Source organism: Panthera onca, chromosome A2 (assembly GCF_046562875.1).
Source record: "Panthera onca isolate mPanOnc1 chromosome A2, mPanOnc1 haplotype 2, whole genome shotgun sequence".
NCBI classification, from domain to species: Eukaryota; Metazoa; Chordata; class Mammalia; order Carnivora; family Felidae; genus Panthera; species Panthera onca.
Genome location: NC_138340.1, coordinates 12,931,470 through 12,953,212, shown reverse-complemented (window position 1 = coordinate 12,953,212; position 21,743 = coordinate 12,931,470). Strand labels below are relative to the sequence as shown.

The 21,743-nt window shown below is 59.7% G+C and overlaps 1 protein-coding gene across 6 annotated transcripts in view; it reads right to left on the bottom strand.

The window, feature by feature from the left end:
* MYO9B (myosin IXB) overlaps positions 1-21,743 on the bottom strand; it is a 90,625-nt gene that overhangs the window by 2,596 nt on the left and 66,286 nt on the right. For 3 of the 6 annotated variants that reach the window (XM_078443215.2, XM_078443213.2, XM_081792000.1), the window contains exons 15-38: positions 20,246-20,359; positions 18,753-18,792; positions 17,523-17,645; positions 16,592-16,672; positions 15,295-15,405; positions 13,384-13,506; positions 12,124-12,273; positions 11,871-12,037; positions 10,267-11,166; positions 9,506-9,578; positions 9,187-9,311; positions 6,990-7,123; positions 6,568-6,758; positions 5,337-5,435; positions 5,053-5,226; positions 4,928-4,969; positions 4,627-4,738; positions 3,510-3,583; positions 2,861-3,053; positions 2,644-2,772; positions 2,270-2,375; positions 1,844-1,975; positions 762-885; positions 259-306 (exon numbers count right to left, since the gene is read on the bottom strand). In XM_078443215.2, the coding sequence (XP_078299341.1) occupies positions 259-306; positions 762-885; positions 1,844-1,975; positions 2,270-2,375; positions 2,644-2,772; positions 2,861-3,053; positions 3,510-3,583; positions 4,627-4,738; positions 4,928-4,969; positions 5,053-5,226; positions 5,337-5,435; positions 6,568-6,758; positions 6,990-7,123; positions 9,187-9,311; positions 9,506-9,578; positions 10,267-11,166; positions 11,871-12,037; positions 12,124-12,273; positions 13,384-13,506; positions 15,295-15,405; positions 16,592-16,672; positions 17,523-17,645; positions 18,753-18,792; positions 20,246-20,359 (3,565 nt within the window). The remainder of the gene's footprint in view (positions 1-258; positions 307-761; positions 886-1,843; positions 1,976-2,269; positions 2,376-2,643; positions 2,773-2,860; positions 3,054-3,509; positions 3,584-4,626; positions 4,739-4,927; positions 4,970-5,052; positions 5,227-5,336; positions 5,436-6,567; positions 6,759-6,989; positions 7,124-9,186; positions 9,312-9,505; positions 9,579-10,266; positions 11,167-11,870; positions 12,038-12,123; positions 12,274-13,383; positions 13,507-15,294; positions 15,406-16,591; positions 16,673-17,522; positions 17,646-18,752; positions 18,793-20,245; positions 20,360-21,743) is intronic. The other 3 variants (XM_081792007.1, XM_081792008.1, XM_081792003.1) reach the window with 2 other exon arrangements.

Below are 21,743 nucleotides of genomic sequence, written 5' to 3'. Positions count from 1 at the left end.
TGGGAGAGATTAGTTCTGATGTGGAAAGGTGGGCTTAGTGAGGCTGCTCCGGGGATCAGGTGGGGACCGAGTGGCCGGTGCTAGGCTGATTAGTCATCCTCAGTGCAGGTGGGCAGCAGGCGACGGGCCTCCCCCAGCATGCACTTCCAGAAGGTTAGGACACGCTCAGTCTATCCTAGGAGACCACGGGCACGAGGTGAACCCAGCATGCACCACGCCCGGAGACATGCAGGGTGGGCCCGCGGAACATGTACATACCAGGACCCCCTCATAGGGAGACGAAAACCCCAGTTTGAGAGGCCATGGCTGGGAAAGAGATGAACAGAGGGTGACCACACAGGGCCACGATCACCACACGGGTGTAAGTCACGGGCACCAGAGCCACATCTGGCTGCGGGGACAAGGATGGGGTCCTCCCCCGGGAGCCCCAGACCTGCCTCCCCCTCAGCCCCCACCCCCACTGTAGGGCCACTTCTGCTGTGGGAAGTCTTCCCCGTAGGCGGGGCTGGTGGATGACCTGAACCATCACCAAGCGGGTGCCAGGTCCCCTGCTGCCCTTCGAGGGGCACTCGGCATGAGGCTGGGGGAGGGAGGCGGTCGTTTAGCCGATGTGGGGGACCTGGCTCCCAACCTTGCTCCCATGAGGCCCCTGGCCAGGCAGCTTGTGGCCGAGGGTGGGCAGGGAGCGCAAGGAGTGATGGCGTGAGGCCCCGCCCCACGCCCCAGCCCCGCCCACCGGCCCCGCCCACCCCTCCACTCACAGTGTTCTGTCGCAGGAGGGAGAGTCTGCGGAAGGCGATGCTCTCCGCGGCTTCCAGCTGGCTGATCTCCTCCATCTTCACCTTGTACTTCCTCATCTGTTCCTTGATCAGCATCTCCACGCACCTGCGGAGAAGGTGACTCAGTCACTGCCCCAGGACGGCCAGCGTCAGGGCCTGGCGTCTAGAGAGGCACTGGCCGGAGACTGGGGCACGGCGGCCAGGCAGAGATCCAGAGACCAGGCAGGGCCACAGACACAGCCGTGGGCTGTGTCATCTCGGTGCCAGCTCACCGTGTGACCTCGTGCGGCTCACTCCACCTCTCTGAGCCTGAGCCTCGGACTCAACCAGCCTGGTTTGAAGGAGGAGGTACAGTACGCAGATCAGAGTGAACCGATCCCTCACAGTCACCCTGCAGGGTGGGGGTTCTCCCACCTCCCGTGGAAGCATGAGGAACGGGGAGGCTGGGCGATTTGTCACAGGGGCCGCGGGCAAGCAACCCCAAGGGCTCCAGAAGGTGCACTGTGAGTGGTTAAGTGTGTGGGGGGCTCAGCCTGCGGTGGTCGGTGGGGGGAGGGCGGGCAGCTCAGCCCGAAGAAAGAATCACAGCTCAGGTCTCCCGACATCTTGACCACATGAGGAAAAAAGGAGCAAAGAGTGTGGCGGAAGAGGCCAGAAGGAACTCTGTCAACACCACGCAGCTACTGGGGTAGCGTCAGGGCCACCCAAGAAACCGCCTAGGGTGACACGTTCTTATTTTTACAATTCGAAGCCTGAACAATGTCCTCTCGGTCGCTGATGTCTAACGACTTTCTTCGGAGTTCTTTTGAAGAACTTTGAGAACTTTTGAAGATCGCGCAGTGGGGAGAAGGGGAAGAACCCCCCAGGCCACTGCTGCTTTTCCTGACGGCTTTCGTTGCTAACCAGAGGCCGAGAACACGGGGCTTTGCCGTCTGCCCCTCGCCCTGCAACTGGAGATGAGGGCTTTCTCCTCCTTTTTGTGTTCTCCAGCCTCAAAAGCATTCGGAAGTGATGCCCTAGCTGCCGGAGGAGACGGCGCGGGGGCCCTGGCGCCTGGCACTCACGTGGTGACCTTGAGGACATCCTTCATGCTGGTCAGTGGGTCTGAGTTGTCAGGGCAGCGCAGGAGGCAGGGCGCGAAGATGATAGCGAGAGCACTGGGCGACATGCGGTTCACGTCCTCGAGCAGGGCCACCCTGTGTGGTGAGCCGCAGTTAGCGGTGGCCAGGGAGCCCCGAGACTGGAGGCCAGGACCCTGGGGCCGCTGCCAGGAAAAGTGCCTCCAGACCCTGGAGGTGGAGGCTAGCACCTCGCTTCCATGGGGCAGAGAGCCACCACAGGAGAGCGTGGGGGGCCCCGCCCCGCCCCCCGCCCCCAACCCGGGCCCGGGGCCTGGGGTGCAACCACCAGAGAACGCTGGCCCAGGGAACACTGTGGCGGGGCTCCTGACGGGGACCCCCACCCCACGAGAGCAGGTGGCAGGCACTTGCTTGACGAGGTGGAAGATGAGCCGCTCCAGTGAGTTGTGGTTGGCCTCAGGCAGGTGCTCCAGGACGGTGTAGATGGCGGCCAGCTGCTCCTGCTTTCCCGGCAGCTCTGGAAGGGCCCAGGGCGTCAGCTCCCCATGGCGCTGGCCCCCACACGTTCCCGGGGCTCAGGGGAGCCCCCCCCCCCGCCACATGGGGCCAGATGCGGGGCCACAGAGGGGTCCTGGCCCTGTCCTAGGCTGGGGACCCGCACCGGGCCGGCTGCTTTGAGCCTTGGCTTCTCAGCTGTGCCTCCCCGATTAGCCGCAGTGAGCGCACGTGGTTCCAACCCTGGCTGTGGCCACCTGCCCTGCCCTTGCTGCTGCCGTGGGACTCACCTACGGCTCGGAGGAAGTCGCCGTACTGGGCAAAAGTCATGAGGGGCTCAGGCAGCTCCCGAAGCCACTGCTTGAGCACGCCGGTGATGGCATGGATGGGGAAGTTCTCCAGCTTGACGGCCGCGGGGTCTGCGGGGAGGCGGGGGGCGGGGCTGGTGAGCGCAGGCAGGGGGGCTGTGCCCCAGCCCCCTCGTGCCCACTCCCCCCGGACACCCACCTGTCTGCAGTGCCTGTCGGAGCTCCCGCGTGCGGTTGGCAGCGCCCGACTTGCGGTAGAGGCCCTCGGTGTACAGGCCGTGCATCTCCACATGTTCCAGAAGCTTCTCCAGCACAACAGGCACTGAGGCCTTGTCACTGGTCAGGCTGTCCACGCACACGCCGAAGTGGCCCGGCTCGGCGCCTGGCTCACTCTGCAGTACCAGAGGTGGGGGGTGGGGGGGGTCAGGTCTCCTGTGTGGGCTCTACCCTCCCTGCCCCTCATGCCTCCCACAGGCTGCTGGGGGCGCCCGGCTGGGGAGGTGAGCTTGCTGGCCGCTGGGCAGGGGCTCCCCCTGCGGAGCGGCCCCAGCTGCCTCAGGGTGGTTGGTCCTGCTTCCGCTGCAGCTCCAATGCTTGGGACCCTGCCTCCCTCACGCAGAGTTGGGGATGCCCTCCTGGGTCTCGGGTGGGGCAGGGCTGGGGGTCTGAGACGCACGTATAAGCCCAGTCCTGTCTCAGGGGACCCCGAGGGGCTCTGACAGAACAGGGGCTGCAAACCAGCCCCTCGTCTGACACCCTACACTGGCCTGGCACCAAGCACACCCTCTCCTCCACATCGCTCGGGAGGGCCTCCCCTAGGTGTTCCGGAAAGTTCCCGGCCCGCTCACCTTTCTCCTGCATGCGTAGGCGCAGTAGGTCTGAATCTTGGGCACACACTTCTTGTGGCAGGTCATCTTGCACACTAGGAGGTAAGGGGGGGGGTGGTCACAGATGATGCATCGAGGACCCCGGTTTCCCGAGGCCGCCTGCCCTGTCGGCCAGGGACCCGCTGACCAGCTTCTAAATTAGAGTCCTACGAATCCCTGCCCTGATGCCCAGGCAAGGAAGCCACGTGGGCAGATGTTCACAGCTGGTGACTGTCTGTGGCCTCAGAGCCTGGCCGGCGGGACAGGAGCAAGGTCTCGGGAGGGGGGAGGTGGGGGGCAGGGGCATACTTGAGAGAGGAAATTGCCTGAGACCAAAAAGGAGAGGGCAGCCAGTGTCCTTGTCTCAGGACGGTGACAACTGCCTGGGTATTTTTTTTTTTTTTTTTTTTTAACATTTTTATTTATTTTTGAGAGAGTGTGAGCGGGGGAGGGGCAGAGAGAAAGGGAGACACAGAATCGGAAGCACTGCCTGGGTATCTGTGATGGACATGAGGGGACAGATCACTCTTTACACAGAGACTGAGGAGACAGGAGACCCCAGGCAGAAGAGAGAGAGGCCCAGGGAGAGAAGGCCGATCACTGCAGGAAAATATAACAGCCAGAGACCGACTGACCCGGCCCTGGCCTCCTGCCAGCTGGGTCATCCTGGGCTGTATGTTTCTCGGGGTTCCTGTGGGACTGACTGACCTCGCCTGGCACATGAGGGAGGGACTCGGGGGGTCGAGAGAGGCGCTGGAGTTCAGGCAGCAGGGGCAGTGTGTTGACAGGCTTGGAGGAAGGACGTGGGGTAACCTGCCGAGGTGGAGGGCAGGCTGCAGAGGTGGCTGGGGGCCTCAGGGCTGGCTGAGAATCGGGATCTGCCCCGGGGTGACAGCGGGAGGTCTGAGTGTGTGAGGTGTGGCGAGGGCAGTGTTCCCGAAAGATCCACCCTGTGGCTCGAGTGAAGGCCCTGGTGCACGGTGAGGGGTTGGGGACATGGTGGGGGATCAGGGGGCCTGGTAGGAGGGTCCCGGGGCAAGGTGAGGGTCAGGGGGAGTGGTGACAGCGTTAGGGGACGCGGGGGGGTTGGGGCACTCACCGCTGCAGAGCAGGGCCTTGTCCATGAGCCAGATGTAGGAGAGACACTGCTCACACGACTGAGGGATGCTCACCTGGTAGCTGGCGAATACGTGCCCATTGTGTTGCTGGACCTGGGGGCGGTGGAGGAGGGCGCTGAGCGGCGAGGGCAGACCCTCCACGGTCTCACCACGGGGCCGCCCAGCGTGCACGCGGCCCGTGGCCTATCGGGGCCGAGGTTCCCATTCACGGCCGGGTTCCCTAGGGCTGGGCGGGACAACACGCTCACACACACGCTCTCTCGCACGCGTGCAAATACTCACAGCGCGGTCCTGCTTCCGCTTCTTCTTCTGGGCTTTGCTCTGCTGTGAGGGGGCACAGAGGCGAAGTCTGTGTGGGCCCCGGGAGCGCCCCCGCCTGCCCCCGTCCCCGAAGCCGCGCCACCAACCTTGGGCGGCTCGAAGTCATTCTTGGTATGTCCGCGGGTGAACTCGTCGAGCAGCGACTGGAAAAGGTTGAGGACCAAGTTGGTGTCCTTCTCCCCGCGCTCGGCCGCCAGGTTGTTCACGACAATCTGGTAGTTCTCCATCAGGTCCTTGTAGCCGACGTGGATCTTCCCATTCTGCAGGGATGCAGGCGTGACCGGGGGGGAAAGACAGAAGGGGGAGGCGCCCGGGAGAGGCCATGGGGATCCCCACAGGGGCCCTCGCCAGGGCTGGGGGCTGCACGTACGGGGACAGAGTACATGGTTTTGAGGTTGCTCCTGAACTTCTCGGTGGCTTCGATGAATAAACTCTCAATGGGGGTCTTCTGGGAGCGCAGGTCGTTTATCTGCAGGAAGAAAGAGATGCGCTGACCCTGAGTGACCTCAGGTTTTGCAGCTGATTGGTGGCTGTTCCGCTCTGTCCCAAGTCCTTCCCTGGCTCCTCTGGGAAAAAATCTAGGCCCTCTGGCTAATCCCGGTCTTTCCAGTCCCCTTAGGTCGGGTTTACACCACCCAACATTTGGGGCTGGATCACACTGGGGGCTGTTGACCAGCACCCCTGGCCCCCACGCCCCAGATGCCAGTAGCACTCCCCAGTCAGGATAGTCAAAAATGTCTGCAGCTGTCCCAGAGTGTCCCCTGGGGCAGGACCATCTCTGGTTGAAAACCACTGGTCTAGCTGGGGCCCTTCCTGCCAGCCCTCAGAGGCACTTAATACCGAGCCACGCCCCGGATCCATGCCGTGGTCACTAATTCAGCTCCACTGTATACACTAAGCACTCAATCAGCATCTGCCCTGAGACCCAGCGTGTTTCGTAAAAGTGTATTTTTTTTTTTCCTTTTAAATTTCTAACGTTTATTTTTGGGAGAGAGACAGGGCATAAGCGGGGGAGGGTTGGAGAGAGAGGGAGACACAGAATCCAAAGTGGGCTCCGGGCTCTGAGCGGTCAGCACAGAGCCTGATGCGGGGCTCGAACTTACAAACTGTGAGATCATGACCTGAGCTGAAGTTGGATGCCCAACCGACTGAGCCACCCAGGTGCCCCGGTTCTACATTTCCTGTGCAGTCCCTGTATTAAGACCCGCTGACCTTTTTTTTTTTTTTTTTTTTTAAAGTAAGCTCCATGCCCAACGTGGGGCTTGAACCCACGACCCTGAGATCAAGAGTCACATGCTCTACCGCCGGAGCCAGCACCTCAAGGCCCACTGAGTTTTTACACGAGATGTAAACATCTGTGGTGAGCAACAGGAACACTGGCTGCAGGTGTCCTCACGTGAGCCCAGGGAGGGGTTCTCATCTGGTTTCTGGAACTTTCTGTGCCGGAACCGTGCACCTGGATTTTCTGTTCCCGGCGCACGAAGGGCTGTGGTGTGGTGGCTCAGAAAACGGCCGGGTGGTGAAAACCCTTCTGGGGAGGCCCAGCTCTGACACTGTGTCCCCCCCCCCCCAAACCCTGTACGTGCCCCTGGGTGACCCACCTTGTTGAGCAGGAACTCATCCAGGTACTTGAGCTCGTTGGCGTTGGTGATCTGGCGGAACACCGACTCCCGCCACTTCTCTGACACCGTGATTCTGCCGATCTTGAGGTTTCGGTTCTTCTTCCCTTTGCCTCCTGGCTCCTTGGCGTGCTTCTCCCCGGCTGCGTGGCGGTGCTGGTGGCTGGAGGAGGCTGGAGGGAGAAGGAGCAGCTGGTGAGGTGGGTGCTGGGGGAGGCAGGGTCACACACACAGAGAACCAGGACCCTGCCCTGCCGCGAACCGGGGTCTGCAGCCAGAAAGTGCCCTGGTGGGGCTGGGACCAGCCCTCAAGCCCTGTGCCCAAGGCCCCACCTGGAGGCAGCACACGTCCCCAGGGACCCTGGCGGCTCCACCATCCATCCCTGAGGCTGCCGGCAACCAACCTTCTAGATTCTTCTTGGTGGCAGCAGCTTCCAGCACCGTGTGCCCTGGCACTGTGTTCTCAGTTTCCTCCACACCCTCCAGGCTGGCTTTTTTATCCTTGTTCTTATGCAAGAAAAGTCTTTTAAAAGTGGATCTGTAGGGGAAAGTAAGGGGTTTCATTTAAGCCTCTGGAAATGACCACGGAAGCAAGGCTGAAGGAAAGGTCCTCTTACTTATAAAGAGACAAAATAACGCTTTTCTTGGTTGTCAACGCAATGAGGTCCTACTAAAAACGAGATTGGTTTGTGTGAACTGACAAGGGGGGTCAGGTGAAAAAGCAAGATGCAGGGAAGCCACCACAGCATGACCCCATTCTCATTAAGAAAAAAAAAAAAAAAAAAAAAAAAATAGAACTTACCCTCTGCCCCCTTAATGTGTTTTTACGGGCCCAAGTTTCAGGGGGAAAAAAAATCAAATACATGCCAAATCATACACTGAATGGTGTGCCCCCCAAAAGATATGTCCATGTGCTAAATAACGCTCAGGACCTGGGGGTGTGACTTTATTTGGGAAAAGGGTCTTTGCAGGGGCGCCGGTGGCTCAGTCGGTTAAGTGTCTCACTCTTGGTTTTGGCTCAGGTCATGGCCTTGTGGTTTCTTTCTTTCTTTTTTTTATTTTTATGTTTATTCATTTTTGAAGGACAGAGAGAGACAGAGCCCAAGCAGGGGAGGGGCAGAGAGAAGGGGAGACACAGAATCCGAAGCAGGCTCCAGGCTCTGAACCGTCAGCACAGAGCCCGACGCGGGGCTCGAGCTCACGAACCGTGAGACCGTGACCTGAGCCGGAGTCGGCTGCTCGACCTGCTGAGCCACCCAGGCGCCCCAATGACCTTGTGGTTTCTTGAATGTGAGCCCCGCGTCAGGCTCCGCGCTGGCAGCACGGGGCCCGCTTGGGATTCTCTCCCCTCCCCCCCCCCCCCCCCCCACCTTGTACTGTCTCTGTAGATCTCAAAAAAAAAAAAAGTCTTTGCAGATGTGACTAAGTTCTATGTGCCACGATCTGAATGTGTTTGTCGCCCCAAATTCGTATGCTGAAGTCTAATCCCCAGTGTGACGGTATTAGGGGGCTGATTAGATCACGGGGGTAGAGTCCCTATAAATGGGACTAACGCCCTTACAAAAAGGGCCCCAGGGAGTTCCCTTGCCCTTCCTGCCACATGAGGCCCCCTGAGAAGATGCCATCTGTGAACCAGGAAGTGGCCCCCACCACATACTGCATCTCCTGGTACCTTGGTCTTGAACTCCTAGCCCCCAGAACCGTAAGAAACACATGTAGCTCAAGCCACTTAGTCTGTGGTAGTTTTGTTAGAGCAGATGCTAAATGAAGCACTTGTAGCTGAGACCGTCCGGAATACCCCGTTGGGCCTTAAATCCAGTGACAAGTATCCTCATAAGAGACAGAGAAAGAGAAAACACAGAGGAGAGAAGAATGTCAGAGAGAGAAGACGGGGGCGGAGATGGGCTGATGCAGCCACAAGCCAAGGACACCCGGAGCCCCCAGGAACCGGAAGAGGTGAGGAAGGGCCCTTCCCCAGGGCTGTCCGAGGGAGCCGCCCTGCGGACACCCTGATCTCGGACTCGTGGCCGCCAGGACCGTGAGAAGTGAATTCCAGTCGTTGGAAGCCCCCCTGGTTTGTGGGGCTTCGTTCTGCCCGCCTCTCCAAGCCTGTGCCGGCCCTTCCTCCACCTCCCGTCTCGGCGTTAGGATCAAAGCCCCGCCCGTCCCATGGCCCATCCTTTCTGCTCTGTGATGGAACCATCTGGAGCAGTTCTGTGGAGCTTTGTGGGGACAGAGCCTTGGCCCAGTTTCTTCCATCCCAGGACCCAGGAGGGGTTTCTAAGGTAGAGGGGGCTGGATTTGGATACCATAACAAGTCAAAGGGAAACCGTCTCTCTGTGGACCCAGAGGAGGGGACCCAGACTGGCCCCAGACTTTAGTGGGAGTCATCAGGCTGGCGAGTGGCCACGCTGGCACATGAGGGGGGCGTGACCTGGGCTCTGTGAGGGATCTCTCGTCCCAGGCTGAGCGAACACCTGCCCCACCGTGCATCCTAACTGCCGTCAGTTCAGGAGACCAGACTGCTCTGAGATGGGAGGCCGTGGCAGGGACCCTGGGCATCCCCTGGTGACTTGAGCCACCTCCAGACCCCACACTTACTTAGAGTCTGCCTGGGAGCCTGGGGACAGCCCGGAATCTGTGCCGGCAGAAGCGTCGCCCGACTTCTTCTTCTGGACGGCCAGCTTCTTGGTGCCGGCCTCCCCGTCCACCGTTTCTGTAGAAGGCTGCCAGAGAACAGGGCTGGGTGAGCAAAGGCAGGCAGGACCTGCTGGAGGGAAAGTGGGGGTGCTCCGCTCCCCGTGCACTCCATCAACCGACTTCCCTTCTCTTTTACGTTGCCCTTCGGGCAGAGCCAGGGTGCCCCGGGCAGAAGCGGGTTTGGCCCCTGAGAGGTGGCAGCCGCAGCCTGAAGCTTTACCTGAGTCTTGGTGTGGGACGGGGACAGGAGGAGCTTGGAGACGTCGCTCGTGGATAAGGAAATGCGCCTCTCCCTGTGAGATCACAGAAATGTGGCTTTTATTTACAAGAGCGAGTTGGATGGTTTTGGTGGTCCTGACTTGGGTGGGAGGGGACCAGGGATGCCGCTGGGTGCTCCCCAGTGTGCCGGACGGCCCAGCCCAGACAAGGAGCCCGACACAGGTGTCAGTGTGCGAGGCCCAGAAAGCCCGACCTAACAGCCCACATCCTCCTCCAGCCCTTTCGCCCTCTGGCCAAGCAGGTCTCTGGGAGGTCGGGCTGGCGACTCGGGAGTCATCAGTATGCAGCTAACTAAGGGTCAAGAGTTGGGCCCCTCTTCAATTCCTGGGTGAGTGCGATCACCCCTAATCTCTGCCGAGGAAACAGAAACCCAGGCAGGCCGGGGAGTGGGGTGTTGCCCCGAGACGCTGCTTCCCACGAAGCCAGGGGATTTCTGTGTGAACACAGCTCGCTGTGGCGGGGGCCTCAGGGTCCCAGCTGGCCCCAGGCTCAGCGGCTCCTGCCAGATGCCTCCCCTCCACCTTCCTCTGCCCCTTCTCCCCTCCGTCCTCAGGGCTCCCACACTCAGAGCCACTCACATGTTTTTGGGACGTGCGGCACTGCCCTGGTCCTGCTGCCAGGAATCTGTGTGTCCCTCCACCCTGCCCGCCCAACCCAGCCTGGCACCCCGGGTATTCAGACAAAGGAGGGCCCGGGGCTTACTCTGTGGGTGTGAGAGTGGCCTCCATAGCCCGGTACCGCTCGCTGAGGTCCAGGGACTGGCTCAGCATGGTGCTGGAACTGGCGGCCATCAGCTTCTTGCCCCGCCAGAGCTCCACGGCGCTGGCCAGCCGCTCAGAGTCCGGGTCCCGGTACCGCTGGATCTGGGTGGAGCCTCCGGGGCTCTCGGGCCTGTCCTGTGCCCTCAGGTCACCACCGAGCTTGCTCTTGTCCTTGGGAGTCTCAGGGGTGGTGCTGGGGGTGGGCTCGCTGACCCCACTGTCCAAGGCTAGGCTGGTTGGCCGTTCCACGTGGCCAGGCGTTGGGTCCCCACCCTGGGGCACCTTTGGGGTTTCTCCGGGCAGCTGGCACGGTGGCTCCTCCGGCTGCTGCTTAAAAGCGTTCTCTGCCTCCGTCCCCAAGTCTGAAAGGGTTTCATCTTCTCTGCTCTCCTTTCTGTCTTCTGGGAGGCTCTCTTCTTGCTCGAGGATGGCCCTTCCAGAAGGCTCTCTGAGAGCAATCTCTTCCTTGCAGGACTGGATGTGTTTGTTCTGGAGCTTCACGTGCTCCAGCCCTCTCTGCCGCCGTGACTCGCGCTTCTCTCGGCTGCTGGGCACCTTCTCGTGACTTTCAGCCGTGTTCTTCTGGGGTGCGGGAGGTTTCTCCAGGCTGGGGACCTCCTCCGGTGGGGAGCTCTCTGCCAGGGGCTCATCGCTTGGCCACACCTCGGGCTCCACTGCCGAAGGCTCCCTGTCCTCCGATGGTTCCGGGCCCTGCCTGGGCACCTGCTCCTGCTCGGCCACCTGGCCTGGCCCTCCCTCCGCTGTTTCTTCCCTCAGGGCTTGCTGGGCCTCCCTCTCCTTCTCTTCAGCCTTCTGCTTCTCTGCGACCATCTGCCTGAAGCTGGTGTGAGGCGTTAAGGGGGAAATTTCAGGAACAAACATGCATGCCACCTCCAGAACCCACGCAGGGCATCAGGGGCCCCCGTGCCACCCGTGGGCTAGGGGCCAGGCTCTGCCTCTGTTAAATGGGGTAACCCTGGCCCTCGGAGAGTCTTCTGGAAATGTGGAAACTCTTCAGCTACGAAAGGGGGATACAGGAGGTGGCCCCTTATTGTCATGGCCACCTCTGCCCTGGGTCTCCCCACCGTGGGAAGGATCTGTTAAGAAATCCCTGAGTTCCTTTGGGGTCCCTGGCTGGGTGGACGCCTGAGATTCACGAATAAGAATGGGGCAAGGGGAACCGGCTATGGGCTGGTCCTAACAACCTAACCCTCCACCTCTGAAGACAAGTGTTTCATTAAGGGGCCCAGGGAGGGCAGGTGCAGTGAAGGGGGGGGGGTGGTCTCCAGTGGAGAGCCAGCCTGGCCAACAGTGACCTCTGTCTTCATCTACAGGTGCTGCCCACCAGCCCTGGAGCATCTCTCTCTCTGGGGCCGCGCGTGCCCAGACGGCTAGACTCCTGCCAGCCCCTCCCGGCTTCCCTGCGCCTAGAATCACGTCCTGATGGCTCTGATGGCCAGAAGCCATCTCAGGCAGCTCTCGGGCGGGTGGAACGTTCGGGGCTGAGGGGAGCTGGGGGGCGAAGGGGGGCCTGGCTCTGCTCACCTCTTGCGCTGCAGGTGACCCCGGCAGAGGCTCTGCAGGCGGACGATACTCTGTCTCTGGTGCCGGTAGGCCACCCGTTGCCGGTAGCCCCTCCACGCAGCCTGGAGGTACACAGCGGCCTGCGTCCTCTCCAGCGTCCGGCGGACACGGTAGGACCGCCAGCAGGCCTGGGGGCGGAGCGGGCATTCAGGGACCCGGCACGTGGGACTCCCGGCTGCCCCCACCCCCAGCCCTGCAGGGGGCCGCCCGGTACCTGGATGGCGACGGCCGCCTGCCTCATCTGCAGGAAGTGGCGGCGTTCCAGCACCATCCGGAACCAGCTCTGGAGGAGCAGGATCTTCCGCACGACCTCCCGGTGCAGCGTCTCCTGCAGGGCTTGCCGCTCGGTCTCCTTCAGGAAAACCTGGCGGGCGGGGGCGGGGGTGGGTGGGCACAGGAGGGGTCAGCACAGCCCCCAGAATCCCCGTGCCCGGGAGGTCTCTGCACAGCCCACCCCGGAAGGGCGTGAGACCAAGCTGGCGTGCTGACCGACCCGACCACGGGGAGCTTTTTAATACGGTGAGAGAATTCACGTAACGTGAAACTAACCATTTCAGCGCAAACAGTTCAATGGCATTTGGTACCTTCGTGACAATGGTGCAAACATCGTTACTGTCTGGCTCCAGAACATTTCCACCACCCCCAGGAGAGGCCCATACCCATTAGCGGTCATCCCCCTGGCCCTCTCCCCCCAGCCCCTGGCCACCACTAATCTGCTTTCTCTGGATTTGCCCGTTCTGGATGTTTCATATACGTGGGATCACACGCTACAGGCTTTTGTGTCTGGCTTCTTCTCTCGCTCACAACGTTGTCAAGGCTCATCCATATCATAACCTGGATCGGAGCCGTACCACATTGCATTGTATGGGTGGCCCGCGTGTTTTGAATCCGTTCATCAGCTGATGAACGGATGGCTTCTTTCTACCTTCTGGCTATTGTGACTCGTGCCCCTGTGAACACGCGTGTATGAGGATTTGTTGGGACGCTTTCTTTCCAGGTCTTTTGGGTCCATACGTGCGGACTGAATTGCTGGGTCACGTGGTAACTCTAGGATTGCCTTGCTGGGGAACTGTGCGGGGACTTTTCACATCAGATGAAGCCCTAACGGGAGCTGACCTTACCGCTGTTGGACGGGGACAGTGGCTGGTGCCACAACATTAAGAAGCAACCAGCATGTACCTAGAGGTGGGAGACGGCGTCTGGAAGGAGCACAAGGGAATGAGACCTTCTGCCAGACATTAAGAGTTAGCAACTGGCCCCTGAGTCCCCTGCAGTAACCCTAGGCTATGTGTGAGGAAGCAGGAAAACAGGAGTGATGCCTGGGCCCCGCCCCTTAGAGGCACCCTTTGCCTTCTGGGAAGAAACATGCGCTGGGCCCCAAAAAAAGACACTTCCGCAGCAGAGTCCCTTGCCTTTCAGGCCGTGGGAGGACCCTGTGGACGCTGGAAGCCCCCCGAGGGGCCGGAGTCCTGACCTTGGTCTTCCCGATCTGGTAGCTCCTCTTGTCTATGTCCATCTTTTCCAGCAGGGCAGAGATGACCTCCCTGCAGGGCTGGGCGTTCTTGGGCAGCAGCACCTGGAACTGCTCTGTGAAATCCTGGGGGATTGTGGCCAAGAAAAGAGAATCTCTGCTGAGCGCTCCCGCCACCAGCAAGGATAGGATGCTCCAGCGAATCCCAAATTTCCGAAGCCGGGACCTGGTTTGACCTGAATGGCACTGACCAAGCTAAAATCTCGGACTCTCTGCAGCAGCCTAAAGCTTAGGAAAGACTGCCACACACACAGAGCACCAGGGTCTTTCAGCCACTTCCTGAGTGGCTCTCCAGGGCCTACTGGGGGCTGGCATAGTTGGGGGGCGTGGCCAGGAGACAGGGCTGCCTTTGGGGGGGCTCACGGTCTATGGCTCGTTGGAGGGCTGAGTCATAGCTGGAGATACAGAGCTTTTAAGTAAACAATTAGGTCAAATTTTTAGGAACCAAGCATGAGTGAAATACACTAGCATTTCCTCCCGTTTCTGGGATTTTGCTTTTTCTATTTACACAGGGTCAGAGAGATGCTATTTCCATTCTGCGGATGAGAAAAAGGAGGCAGGCCATGATGAAGCCATGTCCCCGAGGCCATGTGGGGACAGCTGGATTGGGGACCAGGTGCCACTGGCTTCAGGCCCGGGGCTCACGTCAGTGCTCATACAGGTGGTGCCAGTTCAGGGCACGAGCCAGGGGTTCTCAACCTAGGCCAGCTTATCACCGGGGACGTGTGGCGATGTCGGGAGACATCCAGGGTTCTCCCAACTTGGGAGCGGTGGGTGTTACTGACATCGAGTGGGTGGAGACCCAGGCATGCTGCTCAACATCCCATAATGCACAGGGCAGCCCCTGCAGCGAATGACCTGGTGGCCCTCAGTGTCAACGGTACGGCAGATGAGAAACTGCTCTAGGAATTTGGTCTTTGCCAACTTGAGGTTACTAATGATCCTTTGTGGGTTTTTTTCCTTCTTGTTCTTTCTTCATTTATCTTGAGAGAGAGAGAGAGAGACAGAGAGTGTGTGCACATGCATAAACACACGTGGCGAAGTGGCAGAGAGCAGAGAGGGAGAGAATCCCAAGCAGGCTCTGCACCATTAGCGTGGAGCCTGATGTGGGGCTCGAACTCAAACCATGAGATCGTGACCAGAGCTGAAGTTGGATGTCTAACCGACTGAGCCACCCAGGCACCTCTGATCCTTTTGTGTTTCTTTTGTTTTGTTTTCTTTTTTTTTTTTTTTGAGAGAGAGCAGGGAAGGGGCAGAGAGAGAGGAGGAGAGAGAATCCCAAGTAGGCTCCATACTGTGAGCACACAAGCTGATGGGGGGCTTGAACTCATGAACCATGAGATCATGAGCAGAGCTGAAGTCGGATGTCTAACCGACTGAGCCACCCAGGCACCTCTGATCCTTTTGTGTTTCTAAAAAGCCCAGGGAGCCATCTATGAAGTCATCACCTCCCGGGGCTCAGTTTCCGCATTGGCAAAACAGAAGCCAGGACCGCCTGCTGTTGGTTTGGCAGAATAAAAGAGATGGGTATAAAAGCGTCTGTCGCCGAAGATGCTCAACAGAGGGCAGAGCTGTGCAGGGATCTGCTCCTGTAATTCCCTCTTCCCGGCTTGGCTTTACAACTCTGTATCCTTCCAGGCTTGGCCTGGGCCCAGCCACCTCTTCCAAGAAAACTTGCTCCCTCTCCCCACCCCGACCTCTGAAATGACTGTTATAAATGCCAACAGGGCCGGAGCGGAGAAGCCCTGGCACAGAGTAACCCCCTGGGCTCGTGTTCCAGAGAAGCGCTCTCTCTCAAAGAGGGAGGTGGCCAGCCCTCTGCCCTGTCACGACGGCCATGAGTGTGTGGCTTACCTGGAACGTGTACTTGGCACTGTAGCCTGACCTCCGGATCCGCACTGTCTCCAGCATGCCCGTGTAGCGTAGCTGCTGTAGCACCAGCTCGTCGTCGAAACACAGCTCTTTCTGAAACGGGATATGAGCCATCAGGACAGGTGCCAGCTGCGGGACAATCAAGCGTCGGCAGCCGGGGATGGGGATCTGTAGGCACGAGATCCTGTAGGATTCTGGACATGAGCATGGTCCGGGAGCCCACACGGGCCCCCCCCCCCCCCCCGCCCCCGGCTGGTCAGAATGTCCCCAGCACGGCAGCCGCGGGCACCTGGAGGACCCATCTTTCCTTGTTCCAGACATTCTTTTTGGAATAAAGAGCTGGGGCTGCTCAGCACTGGTGCTTAAGGTATTCATCTCTTCTGGAAAATCTGGCATCTGAGCTGCTCTATTCCCTGGTGTCTGGGAGACAGATGCCATTTCTCACTGCTCAATTTAGGATAATTTGCTGCGAAGAGTTATTTCTTAAGGACTCCAATCAAAACCTGTGTTGAGCTCGTACTCTGTGCCAGGCCCTGGGGTAAACACTAAGGATTTGGCTAAGAGGGGAATAAGGTCTGGAGGTGGGAGCCAGGCGCATATGTGAATGGGGCAGACACTGCCTGGGCCCCCCTGGGAAGTGTCCAACGGGAGAGGGGGCCCTGGGCCAGGTCCTGAGGAGGGAACAGGCAGGAGGAGGAGGGCGGGGAGCAGCCAGGTAAAGGCCCAGAAGAGGACGGTCCCAGGAGCAGGGGAGAGCCAGGGAAATGGGAAGAGTAGAGACAAAGGGGGTAGGTCCAGATCCTGAACAGCCCCCAGCCACGCTCCCAAGGGGGCAGAACGGCCAGCGGACCCCTGGGGCAAAGGAAGCCTGGCAGTGAGGGCTGAGCCCACTACTAGGGCCCCCCGTGGTGCTCCACTGAGTCTTTCCAGAAGCTTTCAGATCAAATGAACAGCAGCCTCTATGCTCCTGCCGTGTGATCTCACCCTCTCCCTTCTGCTACATTTTCTGCACTGGCTGATCCGGGGATGTACTGACACGCTTGACCTGTCCCTTCTTGAGCAAACCTCTGGGGCCCCTCCATGTTCCAGACGATGTCGCTGCTGTTGGTTGGCCACCTGGCTGCCCTCAGCAGGCTATTTACCGTTCCTGGAACCTGGCTGAACACTTGGTTCCTTGAGGCTTTTCACGGCCCCCAAGAGGCCACGGCAACACAGGAATACCCCCCGCTGAGCCACCAGACCTTGGCCTTCACTTCCCCAAGACACTGGAGCTACTCACCTTCTCGGCATTAGAGCGGATGCAGCGGATAAAGAAGGGCTCCGCCTTCCCCAGTGTCTCCAGGAGCTTGTTAAGGGATGTCTGGGGAAAGAGGGAGAAGGTCTTGAGCTGGGACCCCCCACCCCCACCCCCAAGAGGCACACTGCTCAGTGGGAGGGGACCCAGGTCACTTGCTGGCATCAGTAGTGATGCAGGACACGGGTGGTTGTAGGTGGACATTCTGACTAGAGGCTGAACTACCTCTGGGAGCCCCAAGAGAGCGGTAGGGTCCCCAGAGCTGACAGCTGTCATCTTCCCAGGGTCTCCTAGCTCTTTGTCTCAGCAGGAGTGTTAGGGGGAGTGGGACCAAACTTCTGGGCATTTAAAATGCTAGACAGCTTCAGAAAGAAACACAGATACAGTGACTTTGGTCTTTGGCCTGCTATTAACAAAAAGGATTTTCAGGAGCTTCCAGGTGAGGTAATTTGCCAAAAAGGCCAAGGTGGGCACAAAAGACTCAGAATGAAAAAGAGGAAAGGGACAAAAAAGCTAATGGTGAGGGTTAGTGGCAGCCATTGAACCCCCTTAAAAAAAAAAATATATGCCTCTGAGCTTCCTGGCAGCCAAGGAGAAAAGGGAAACATGACGTAACATCATAACATGTTAATCCATTATTTTAACTCGATGGTTCAAAACAGGGGTGATTCTGCCTCACCTCCAGAGCACATGGCCATGACTGGGAACATTTTTGGCTGCCACAACTGGAAGATGCTACTGTGCATCCCAGAATGCACGGGATGACCCCCACCGTGGAGAATGATCCAGCCCCAAATGTCAAACAATGCTGAGGCCACGAAGCCCTAGGGTAATAATTTGTTGGGTCTGTCGTGGCCAAGTCACGGGCGCATCGGGTTGAGTGTAGCGTCACCTCTGGCCTCTCTCGGCTGCCCACCTGGAACTGGGCGCTGATGCTCGGCGGTTTCTTTTTCTTGTGTAGGTGCAGCAGGGACTTGGTGGTGCGATCGTGCAGCGTCATGCTGATGATGAGCTTCAGCGACTTGGAGTCCAGCAGGTTCTAGGACAGACACATGGGGGTCTGGCCTGCCCTCCTGGGGTCCCAGTGGGCACTGGGAGGCATTGTAGATGCCCCAGAGCCAGGACTGTGTTCCGGGGGAGGGGGGGCAGTTCTTGGGATCAGTCTCGGGGCAGGGCTGCTGGAGGGTAGGGGATGGTGGGCCTGGCGGGAGGCGGGGACCGCCCTGGGGCCGAACCTGGGCTTTACCCTGCACATGGTGCCGGCTCTGGAAGGACTGATTACAGCCTCTTTGGCAGCCCGAGTGCCCGGAAGCCAAGGGCTCCAGCGTGCCACCTCCCTCCTGTCGAGCTCCAGGACCGCCAAGTCTCCTGCACTTCCGCAGGAGCTTATCCGGCTGGTCTGGTCCCCCCAGCATGTATGCCAACACTTCGTAGCAGCTGACAAGAGGAACAGCACCGTCCCATCCGCTGGATGCACTGAGGGGTTTTTCTCACTTTTGCAGACTTCCTGATCCGTCCGCACACCGTGTGTGGCGACTAGACAGAGGCTGGGCGCACTCTGGCCAAGGCCGGCTACTGGGGTCTTGGCTGCTGGCAACGCACGGTTGCCCCCTTCCTGGTGGGGCTTCCCTGGCTGAAGGGCATCCTCTCCCAGACAGGCCAGGAAGGTGCTGCACCCTGTCCCGCCCTCCGGAGGTGGCTGGTAGCTGAAGACCCCCAAAGTGGGGGTAGGACAGAAGGGTCCCATTGCCTCTGGGCAGGAAAAGCTCTGTGGTGCTGTTCACGCCCCTAGGCTCCTGTGGGATGAGGCCGAGCCCACCTCCTCGCTCAGTTCCCCCGCCCCAGCCTGCTTCTCCCCTCCACACGCTTCTGCAAATAGCCTATCCCCATCATGCGCCCTGCTTCCGGGAAGCCCAAAGGCAGCTCCAAATCATTTCCACGCGAGCACTTATTTTTGGAGGGGAGCGGGGGGCAGGGGGTGATGGGGGGAAGAGGAAGGGACTACAGAGCTGGAGAAGTTAAAAGTGCCTCCTCCCCCTCTCCCCCTCCCATCTTCCTCCCATTTTCCGGAAGGCAAGTTGAGCCAGGCGCTCTCAAGACAGGCAAAAGCAAGGAGGTGGCCTCGGACGGTGTCGCGAACGTTTACCTTTGGAATGAGCTGCTTTTGTTTGATACCTTTACTTTTCCTGTCAAAATATTAAAAATGGTTTTGTGAACAGAGGGAACACGGTGTCCATAGGTTTGGGTTAGTTCAGCAAGCCACGCCTTGCGGGTTAGAGGGAGCAGAGTGAGAGCAGAGAAAGCACAGTCGGGAGGCACAAGTGCAACGAGGCGCCCCCCCCCCCCCCACCCCTCACCGAAGCCCCGGCGGGCCCTCCCTGCGCACGTGTGGGGTGCTTCTGTAGCTGGACGTGAACTTTACCGGGCCAGCGGCGGCCCCCGAAGCAGCAGGGGCACCTAGCCTGGGGCCACTCGGATGTCCGGGGGGCAAGAGGGGCCGCTGGTGATCGGTAGGGCAGAACGTGTATCTGTACGGGGCCAGCTACAGATCTCAAAAAATGCCCCAAACGGAGCTTTGAGGGACCCTGCGCGGTTCTGACGCCGGCCGGGCGTCCTGGCTTTATTCGCTACACATTGGGAAATGCCAAGTAGGCCCACAGAGCCTCTTTGGGACCCCCTGGCAAGCGGAGCGGGGGGTGTCTGCCCTGCAAAGAACTGCAGCGGGGTTTGGGTAGGAGCGCTTTTCAGGCTCACAATGGTGGGAAGGAAAAAAACAAAAGCCAATCTTTGGGGGCAAGGGGAGGGGTACGGTAGGCCCCTCATTCTCAGACACTTTACGGAAACCTTGCAGGCGAAAGAAAAGTTTTTTATAACTTGCGGGGCGGCTCGCTTTGGAAAGCAGCCGAGGAGAGGGTGCCCCACAGATCAGCAAGACGCTTGGCTGTGAGCTCCGCTGTGCGTCAGGTGCGACCTCGATCCCCAGGAATGAAAACGAATTTGAAAACCGGTGCCCTTGCGGGCACAAGCTCTGCTCTCCGCCGGCTCGGGCCCGGAGCGGCCACGGGCGTCCCACCAACCGAGGCGGCCGCCCGCCAGGTGCTCTGAGAGTCGCGACCCTTGCTTTGGACACAGAGGCCGAGAGCTCAGAGCACTCAGGCCACATGGCGGGTTAGCCAGAGCGAGACCGCGTCCAAACCTAGTTTGTGTGGCTTCTGGGCCCTTCCTACCACGTTGCACTGCTGTCCACACAGAGCAGGGCCACGGAGGCTCCACTTTTGACAGCTTTTTTACAAGCGCACGGTGGCAAGAGGTGGGGAAAGACGAGGCCTGCTCTCTGCACGCCTGGGGGCAGAACAAGAGATGCTTTGTGGGAGGGGCGTTCCTGCAAGGCTGCGCCGGGAGCTGGCAAGGGCTAGGGGCACAGGGCAGACGCTGGGGCAGGCGTGTTACGAGCGCCATTGAGCAAAGGCTGGTGTATGCACGGAGCCACGAGACGTCACATTGGCAGCGGCCGACTCAGCATTACGGGCAGCCCGCAGGCCGGGGGTCCTGGGAGCGAGGGGGGGCGGCCGTTGTACTTGTTGCGGGGTCAGGGGGACAGGGAGGGAGGCGCCGCAGCCTTGGGGGGGGGGGACTCACAGGATGAAGGTGCGGGGTTTCTGGAGCCGACTGAGGGACTGGAGAAGCCTACGGGGGTCCTCACCCTGCCAGGGCAATCCTTTGATGGTCTTGATGATTTGGTCATGCAAATCGCTGAGAGTGGGGAGGGGGAGGGGCGCAGTGACAGGGAGAAGACCGAGTTAGAGCAGCAGGCCCGCCACCTTGGGGTCCCCAGCACGGTCGGGACCCTCCCCAGGCCACTGGAGCCGAAACATGCAGCTGGCGAGCGTGTGCCCCACTGTCTCTCCATCCTGCACTGGGGAGGGGGGGCGGGGTTCGGCCAAGAGCGGCTCCCCCTTCTCTGGGAGGGCCAGGGTCGCTCCAGGCAGAATGGGTTTTGCAACCTGGCGGCTCAGATCACTGAAAAAGGCCTCACGTAGAACAGGCTTCTGGAATCTGTGACAAGGCATCAGGGGCTACTGAAAAGAAAGGACCAGAGGGTGCCAGTGGGAGGTAGCCCCTCGGATTTTCTTGATGATTCTGTGGCCACACGTCAACCTCCGTGTCGGCTTTGAGAAAGGCCTCAGGAGGAGCGGACCAGGATTCGCACGGTGGTTCTCCACCAGCGGCTTGAGATGCTACCCTCCGGGCAAGGCATTTATGTTTTGGAGACATAAATGGTTGACATTTATGGAGACATTTATGGTTGTCATGACTTGGGGCGGGGGGGGGGGGGTGCTCCTGGCATCTGGCCAGGATGCTGCTCGACCCCCTCCAGTACAAGGGACGGTCCCACCACAGAGAGTGGCCCGGCCCAGTGGTGAGGGTGGGAAACCCTAGTTGAAGGAGATCTTTGCCCCAAAGAAGTCAATCTCATTCACTTCCTTTTGTTCAATTCCTGGGGGTTCAGGGCGGAGTGTACGTTCCGGGCCCACACTTCGGCACCAACGCGTGAGAACAAGAATGAATCAGAGATGAGAATCAGATGCTCTGAAAGTGAGGATTCATGAAGGATGTCTAGATGACAAACGTCCTCATGGGGTTTCTGGGAACGAGGTGCCGGTGACTGCGGGAGGAGTCGGGAGGTTCTGGTTTTGTTTTGTTTCTTTCTAAAAATTCCTCATTCCAGTTATTTCAAATACATGTTTAAGCTCTGGGCAGTTGGCCTGGAAAGACCCCGATCGGCAGTCCCCTGTCTGTGTTCCATGCACCATGCCTAGGGCCTGGACAGCCACACTTACCTCTGCTCCCTCGCCCTCCAGGGAGGCACAGAGCAAAGACAACAGAGGGGTCACATTTCACCTCCACCCCCTGAGCGGTCAGCGCAGCGCCCAGAGCTCTGGACAAGGCCTATGGCTTCAACCCGCGCTCCCCTCCCTGCTTCCCGACCCCGCTAAATCTGGCTCGAGTGCCCCCAGCAGGCCCCGGCACCCCCTAGCCTGCGGATTCCCACTCCTGGCCCTGGACGCCACGCTGAGCGCCTGGGGACGGCGGCTCCTCTGTGTGCCTTCCTGGTCTCGGGTTCGAAGGCCCTTGC